General features: G+C 42.8%; 1 protein-coding gene across 1 annotated transcript; it reads right to left on the bottom strand.

Moving 5' to 3' along the window:
* Positions 1–1805: 1805 nt before the first annotated feature.
* Positions 1806–7450, bottom strand: HOMEZ (homeobox and leucine zipper encoding). The gene is made up of 2 exons (XM_083378001.1): positions 7416–7450; positions 1806–4072 (listed from the first exon to the last, which is right to left on the bottom strand). Exon 2 carries the CDS (start codon positions 4009–4011, stop codon positions 2590–2592), a length of 1422 nt encoding a protein of 473 aa, XP_083234127.1. The 5' UTR covers positions 4012–4072; positions 7416–7450; the 3' UTR covers positions 1806–2589.
* Between the last annotated feature and the right edge of the window lie 730 nt (positions 7451–8180).

Below are 8180 nucleotides of genomic sequence, written 5' to 3'. Positions count from 1 at the left end.
GTCTTAATGGTAGCATCCAAAGGAACAAAGTCCCAATTTTTTCTCATTTCCCGTATTTTCTGTTAAATTGAATTTGTAGTATGTTAGAAATTCATTACTTACCATTATCGGAAATTAGAATATAATTTTGCTGAGCAAACTAAATGGTGATCAGAATTTAATACAATACTAAACTGAGAAGACTGGCTCCATGCAAACTAGTTAATTGCACTTTTCCCCAGGTATTCATCCATCAGCCAAATCCATCAGCAATAATGGGGATGACCAAAGCAGCTCTTCTCTTAAACATCATCCTAATGTCAGATGCAAGGCAGACTCTTCTGTGCAGATTTCCTGCAGCATAAATTCTTTGAATATTTGAGCCTGATTAAAAAACAATCCATTAATAATTGAGTGATGCCATTAGGAGACATTGTTTTGATTAAAATTCTATTTGAATATTTTTTGTGACTTGATATAAGCCATTCACCATTGCTTGAAGCCAACTGGTATATGCATCGTAGTAAATAAATAAAAATTATTATACAAGGCAAAGTATATTTATGGCACTTCGCATATGTGACATAATTTTAAAATAAATTCCTATAAATCTTTGAGGAAAATGGCTAAAACTAGCTGGTGAACTCTGCCGTAGTATTATTGATACATAGTGTTTTAACTGTCAGATATAGCCCATTAAGTAACCTGCGAGTCCTAGCTCCAATCTTAACTGTGTGACTAGATTTGCTAAGAAGAAAATGCATTATGTTGTATGTTCTCTGAGCTAAAATCCTTTGTGTACTTCCCAGTTGAAATATTCAAACAATTTGATTCAGGTTGCACATAATATACGATTATTGTATTTGCAACCAACATTGTTTCCCAGATTGAAATGAAACAGATACACCTTAAAAAAGACTATCCTTGGAAAGAGGGAAAAGACAAGATATAATTTACTGAACAGAATCATCTATTAACTCATTCAATTTATTAAGTAACCAGTCCACAAATCAAATTATTATTCTGCTCAGTTCTATCCTGGACAAGTTACAGCCTTTGAACATTTCACTAAGTACAGTATTATAATCTATGTACCATTTTCTCTTTATCTCAGGTTGATTAGCTTCTTTCAGTACTTTTAAATTCTCTTGCCTGGAGAGGCAGAGGCTATTTCTGTAGAGATTCTACTTTAAAAAAAAATGAAAATGATATTTAATAAATAGATTCTTTTCAAAGTACAAATGGTTAGTCTCTGTCTAGTCTCCTACCTCTCAATACTTTCACAAACTTCCAAATTCCTCTTTTCTTTCAAAATAATCTCAAAAGCTATTCTCAGAAGGTATGGGTTTATTTTCCCGTCAATCTGGGGATAATGACAGTTTGACAAATGAAGAAACCAAGCATTTAAGGAGCGTTTGCAGTTCTTTTGCAAGAGGCCACTCTTTTTATCTTACGCTATCTCTAACTGGCATTCAATTCACTACATCAACCAACTAGTACAGACCGAGATATATGACCCAAATGGAAAAACTGGATGATGGGGGAAACTGGTGAATCAAGGCACTAACGGTCGGGACAAAGAAAACAGTACAATTAAGCAAAATGATATGAAAGTCACACGATAAAGACCATCGAGAGCAGATATTAGAAGTCATGCCAAAATTTTTTTTTAAAAAAACATGAGATTGAAAATGGAAATAAATGACAAAATATCCATTTGAACATGATATCTACAATCACCATCTTAGGTACCAGTCTAAAAACTAACATTTTTTTTTTAGTCCCGACATATTTTGAAGGCATGAAAACAGGAAAGTTAGCCTTAAGTCTGTCTTCTACTTTTCTTCGATTTCAAAGAACTGGCTTATAAAACAAAACATAAGCCCTGCAAGCAAACAATTACTTTAACTGTTTGATTACTCAGGAAAATGAAATTTAGTTGGGTGTGTGAGCTTTGACCAGTCAAATCTTATGTATGACTTTCATAGGATTTTGAAAAGAGTGGCGTTGCCATATCTCTGCAACTGCTAACGAACGATCCAATTTTTAAACTTGAATAAAAATAAATAAATGAATCGGAACAAACAGAATCAAGACAGGGACATCCAAGCGTAAATGAAAAATATTTGTATTCCAAGCCTTAGAAAAGATAACAAAATCAGGCAATTGTTGGGCTTCGGGGTTTAGTGACCTAGACAACAAACTTGTAATGATTGAGGAAAAACTCTCGAGGAAACAATACGAAACTGAAAAATGCAATCAACCGATTGAAGCTTTATCAAATAAATCGTTTCGAGACCCAGCAGATTTGCCAAATGGATTCAGATTATGGCCACTCGCATCTAAAGCGTTGGAAACCCCACCTTTATACCCACTGTGATTCTGCCTTGGTAAACAATGAATGGAAACAAAACTATTTTTGTTTTTAAAATTCAGAGGCTCAAAGGGAAAAAAAAACATTCTAGAACATGAGTACGTGGGTCACGGCTAACAGCAGGAAATGGCTGGAGCAGAAGCCTGGCTCCCAGAATTTACTGCTCTCTCTCACCGATCCTTCCACCTGCTCGTTGGAGAAGTCCAAAACCTCCAGCATCCACCCAAAAAAGTCTTTCAGTCTTCTTCTTCCTCGTCTTCCACATCCTCATCCTCGTCATAGTCTTCATCTTCTGCCTTTATCATGGCCGCTGCCACCTCCTCGTCCACCTCGTCATCTTCCCCCAGACACACCTCGACCTCGCAGGGCGCCGGCAAGTGCGAGCGAAACCACTCCAACACTTGCTCGGTGCTCATTCCCGATTTATGGCAGAGCGTCGGCAAGTCACTCTCCTGCAGATGCGCGTGGGCGGCCCAATACCGCTCCAGGGGGCTTGCGTCCGGAGGATTGGCGCACGGCTGCGGAGGAGGTCCCGAGGAAGCAGGCTCTGGACTCTGCCCTGCATTGTCCCGGAACCATTTCAGCTGACCATGTTTCAGGGCGTAGCGTGTGTCTCCAAACCACTGGATGATCTCTGCTCGTGGCAGCCCGGTTACCTTCTCCAACTGGTGATAGTCCTCTCGCCTGGCCCACTGCCGATGAAGGAAGAAGGACTTTAACAGATCCAGCTGTTCCTTCGTCTTCCGCCTAGGCTTCCGTAAAACCTCTGGCAAAGGAGTCTGCTGGTCACTAACAGAGGGCTGATGGTTCTGACGGTCCGCAACGCTGGCTGCAACTTTAGAGGAGGATGGGGCAACTTTAACCGAAGAACCCAGTGGGAGAATCATCGGGTGGTGCCCACCATTAACCGCAGGCACGATGGACTCGGCTGGCGGTTGGGAGGCGGCGGGGAAGCTCCAGGCCATCGTGTGGGAATCCTGGAGATTATAATCCAAGCCCATGGTTGTGATGGGTGGATAAGCACCGGAGACTGTCTCTTTGGCATTTTGGAAATTCACAACAATCCCTGAATGTTCAAAATTTTCCTGAGGTTTCTTATAGTGGGACGAGTCATTTTCCTGCAGTTTCCAAATGTCCTGAGTGACCGTCCCGAGTTCTTTTGTTCCTTGAGCTGTACTACAGTGATTTAAGGAGGTTACTAGAGGTTGCTGGTTCTCTGGATATTTACTGGAGTAGTGCAGAGAGTGGGGAGCCAGCTGGTGGTACGAAGGGCTTTTGCACATTTGGGGCCAGTAGTTGCCCTCACTGCCAGCCAGCAGGCAACTAAAGTGAAGTTGGTCCTGGTGGTAGATGAGGCGAGCCCGCGTCTCTTCGATCTCCTCGGCACTCCAGCTGATGCCGCAGCGCAGCCGCTGTGCCATGAACCAAGCCTTCACCTTCTCCATGTGCAGGCCGTGACGCAGGCAGAGCAAAGCCAGGTCAGAAAGGCTGGGATAGGGGAAGTAGCTGAAAGTCTGCAGCAGGTGCTGGTTACCGTCAAGGTCGCTAGTCTGGGCCGCCTGGGTCCACACCAGCTGGAGGTCCTCGGAGATGGGCGGCAAGCAGATCAAACCTGGCGGTGAGCCGAGGCAGCCAGAGGCGTCCTTATTGGAGGGCATGGCTGCGGGGGGGTCGAGAAGTCTCCTCTCTTTGGGAATCAGCCGCGGCTTTTCAGAAGAGCTGGAGCAGAGGGGAAAAGAAAAAGGGAAAGAGCCCCAAATGCAATAAGTCGTAGGAGAAGACATAAAAAGAGGCAGCAACGTTAAGTAGTAAATAAACGAGACAAGGAGAAAGCAGAGACTTCCGGAGAGAAAAGGGTGAGCACGATTTTTGGAGATATTTAATACCTCAAAAAGGGACGCAGTGGCTCAGTGGGTTAGGACGCTGAGCTTGTCGATCTGAAGGTCGGCAGTTTGGCGGGTCGAATCCCGAGTGCCGCGTAGCAGAGTGAGCGCCTGTTACTCGTCCCAGCTTCTGCCAACCTAGCAGTTCGAAAGCACGTAAAAAAAATGCAAGTAGAAAAATAGGGACCACTCCGGTGGGAAGGGAACAGCGTTCCGTGCGCCTTTGGCGTCTAGTCATGCCGGCCACATGACCACGGAGACGTCCTCGGACAAGCGCCGGCTCTTCGGCTTTGAAACGGAGATGAGCACCGGCCCCTAGAGTCGGAAACGACTAGCACGCGTGTGCGGGGGAACCTTTACCTAATACCTCAACTCCCATTTTTATCTCTGGTCACGACCCAGCACCTGGGCACTACAACTTCAGTCCACAACTTACGGCTCACATTATCTGACTGCTCTCCCATAAAAAACACAGAAAACTATCGCTGGTCAGAAAGGGGACAGCGTGCCCAGACCCAGGCTTCTACGGGCTGGATCGGGAGGGAAGGAGATACAGAGAAGCACCTTGTCACGTGAATCTCTTAATTGTCCAAGGTGGCCCCATCCAGACCCTGGGCCAGCGCCTCAGCATCACAAATTGCTTACTTCTCTGCACGAACAGAGCCTCTTCTCCAACAGTGCATTTCCTACTTATTTTGGTCTCTGTGTCAGACTAAAAAGACCCGTTGCAACCGCGCTTCCTGGCCCTTCTCTTCTTTTCATATGGATCTGCAAAATATCATGTTTTACCCTGGCCAAGAATCTCCCGGCTCAGGTGAACTGGGAAAACTGTAGTTAAACTCCCGCTTATTAACTAGAATATATAATCATTATCCTATCGGGTTTCTGGATCAAAAAAAAAACATTTCTGTGCACCAACCATTTTTAATCTCAGAATACCTGAGATTTCTCATTGGCCCAAGCTAAAATGTGAGTGGTTTTGGCTTGAACACGAAGTATGGACCGTTCAATGTACAGTAGCTTATAAAGTACAGCTTCTCTTTTGGCTTACTGGACCTTGGTTAATCAAACGATGGCTTAGTACGCAGATGAACTAGGGTCTCTTATTTCAATTCTGTTATACAAAAGGATGGGAAAGTGTTCGAGTTCCAGCTTAACTCTTCGCAAGTTTGCTAAAAAGCCAACTTCCACCCACCTACTGGCATGCTCTGTGCCTCCACCGAAATTTGTGGGAGTCTTTTTTTTTTTTTAAATCTGGAAAGTCTATCTGGAGGAACTGACGGTGGTGTTTCAAAGCTTGGTAATTTATACAACCCAGGAACTTTTTAAACCGGGGAGAGGTAATAAATCGAAACAAAAGGCAGCGCCAAAGCCCATTGTGCTAATCAGACTGAAGAGCCCATTTCCCTTTAATAGCGGTGGAAAACAGATGGCTTCAACTTCGTAAGCAGATAATATGGAAATAACGGGGCAATTAACGCCGGTTTAAACGACAGGAGGAAATGAGCTGCCTGAAGTCAAAATTCATGGGGAAAACTGCTCCATCGCAGCCCCCCTTTCTATCTATCTATCTATCTATCTATCTATCTATCTATCTATCTATCTATCTATCTATCTATCTATCCAGTGCTTTTTTTGTAAAAGAAAAAGGTGCCGGAACTCACACGTCATACAACCCGCCTTGCCTATCCTACAAGGTTGCATCCCAAAAAGGTGCCGGAACTCTGTTCTGAGCGTTCTATGACAAAAAAGCCCTGTATCTATCTATCTATCTATCTATCTATCTATCTATCTATCTATCTATCTATCTATCTATCTATCTATCTATCTATCCAGGGCTTTTTTTCTCATAGAACGCTCAGAACGGCGTTCCGGCACCTTTTTTGGATGGAACCTTGTAGGGTAGGCAAGGCGGGTTGTATGACATGTGTGAGTTCTGGCACCTTTTTCTTTTACAAAAAAAGCTATCTATCTATCTATCTATCTATCTATCTATCTATCTATCTATCTATCTATCTATCTATCTATCCAGTGCTTTTTTTGTAAAAGAAAAAGGTGCCGGAACTCACACGTCATACAACCCGCCTTGCCTACCCTACAAGGTTGCATCCCAAAAAGGTGCCGGAACTCTGTTCTGAGCGTTCTATGACAAAAAAGCCCTGTATCTATCTATCTATCTATCTATCTATCTATCTATCTATCTATCTATCTATCTATCTATCTATCTATCTATCTATCTATCTATCCAGGGCTTTTTTTCTCATAGAACGCTCAGAACGGCGTTCCGGCACCTTTTTTGGATGGAACCTTGTAGGGTAGGCAAGGCGGGTTGTATGACATGTGTGAGTTCTGGCACCTTTTTCTTTTACAAAAAAGCTATCTATCTATCTATCTATCTATCTATCTATCTATCTATCTATCTATCTATCTATCTATCTATCTATCTATCCAGTGCTTTTTTTGTAAAAGAAAAAGGGGCCGGAACTCACACGTCATACAACCCGCCTTGCCTACCCTACAAGGTTGTATCCCAAAAAGGTGCCGGAACTCCGTTCTGAGCGTTCTATGAGAAAAAAAGCCCTGTATCTATCTATCTATCTGTCTGTCTGTCCGTCCATCCATCCATCCATCCATCCATCCATCCATCTATCTATCTATCTATCTATCTATCTATCTATCTATCTATCTATCTATCTATCTATCTATCTATGGCTTTTTTTCTCATAGAACGCTCAGAACGGAGTTCCGGCACCTTTTTTGGATGGAACCTTGTAAGGGTAGGCAAGGCGGGTTGTATGACATGTATGAGTTCTGGCACCTTTTTCTTTTACAAAAAAAGCTATCTATCTATCTATCTATCTATCTATCTGTCTGTCTGTCTGTCTGTCTGTCTGTCTGTCTGTCTGTCTGTCTATCTATCTATCTATCTATCTATCTATCTATCTATCTATCTATCTATCTATCTATCTATCTATCTATGGGAACTATCCTACACCAATCTCTGGAATGATGACAGATGTAAACACTCTCTCGTTTTCCAGCCTCACGTCCTCTGTAACCCTTTGTTTCTGGGTCCCCCCCCCATTCCAAGGCTTCTTCAGCGGCCTTCCCTTCCCGCCTTCCCTCTCCCCCCCCCCCGTCTTAAAATCTCTTCACTGAATTCTGGACACTGTACTTACTTTTTTTCCCCTCCCACCTCGGGAGTTTCCTTCCTTCCTTCTCTTTCCTATTCCCTGCAAGGCACGCCGGGAAACAGAAGGCGGAGTTTCTCACGCCAAGGGAAACTGCCTCTTTAAGGGATGGGGCGGGGGGGGGGGAGAGAGAGAGAGGCTGCTAGGGACCTAGCTTTGGGGGGTTAGGGTTAATGGGGATTTTTATATTATTATTGATTGTTTTAGTTGGGCTACTATTTCATTCTTTTTAATTTTTGTATTTGTACTTTTATATATGCCCTGTTCACCGCCCTGAGTCCTTCGGGAGAAGGGCGGTATACAAATATAATAAAATAAATAAAATAATGGGTGGGGGGTTTAATGGGGATTTTTATATTATTATTGATTGTTTTAGTTGGGCTACTATTTCATTCTTTTTAATTTTTGTATTTGTACTTTTATATATGCCCTGTTCACCGCCCTGAGTCCTTCGGGAGAAGGGCGGTATACAAATATAATAAAATAAATAAAATAATGGGTGGGGGGTTTAATGGGGATTTTTATATTATTATTGATTGTTTTAGTTGGGCTACTATTTCATTCTTTTTAATTTTTGTACTTGTACTTTTATATATGCCCTGTTCACCGCCCTGAGTCCTTCGGGAGAAGAGCGGTATACAAATATAATAAAATAAATAAAATAAATGTTTCCTTTCCCACCGGGGGCTTTTTTTTTCCTTTTTTTTCCTCCTCCGTCTTTTGCTTCCCCGGTTCGCCTTCCTTAAAATCCTT

This window comes from Vipera ursinii (genome assembly GCF_947247035.1).
Source record: "Vipera ursinii genome assembly, chromosome: Z".
Lineage (NCBI taxonomy): Eukaryota > Metazoa > Chordata > Lepidosauria > Squamata > Viperidae > Vipera > Vipera ursinii.
The sequence above is the reverse complement of the archived record's forward strand: the minus strand, read 5'-3'. Positions and strand labels throughout refer to the sequence as shown.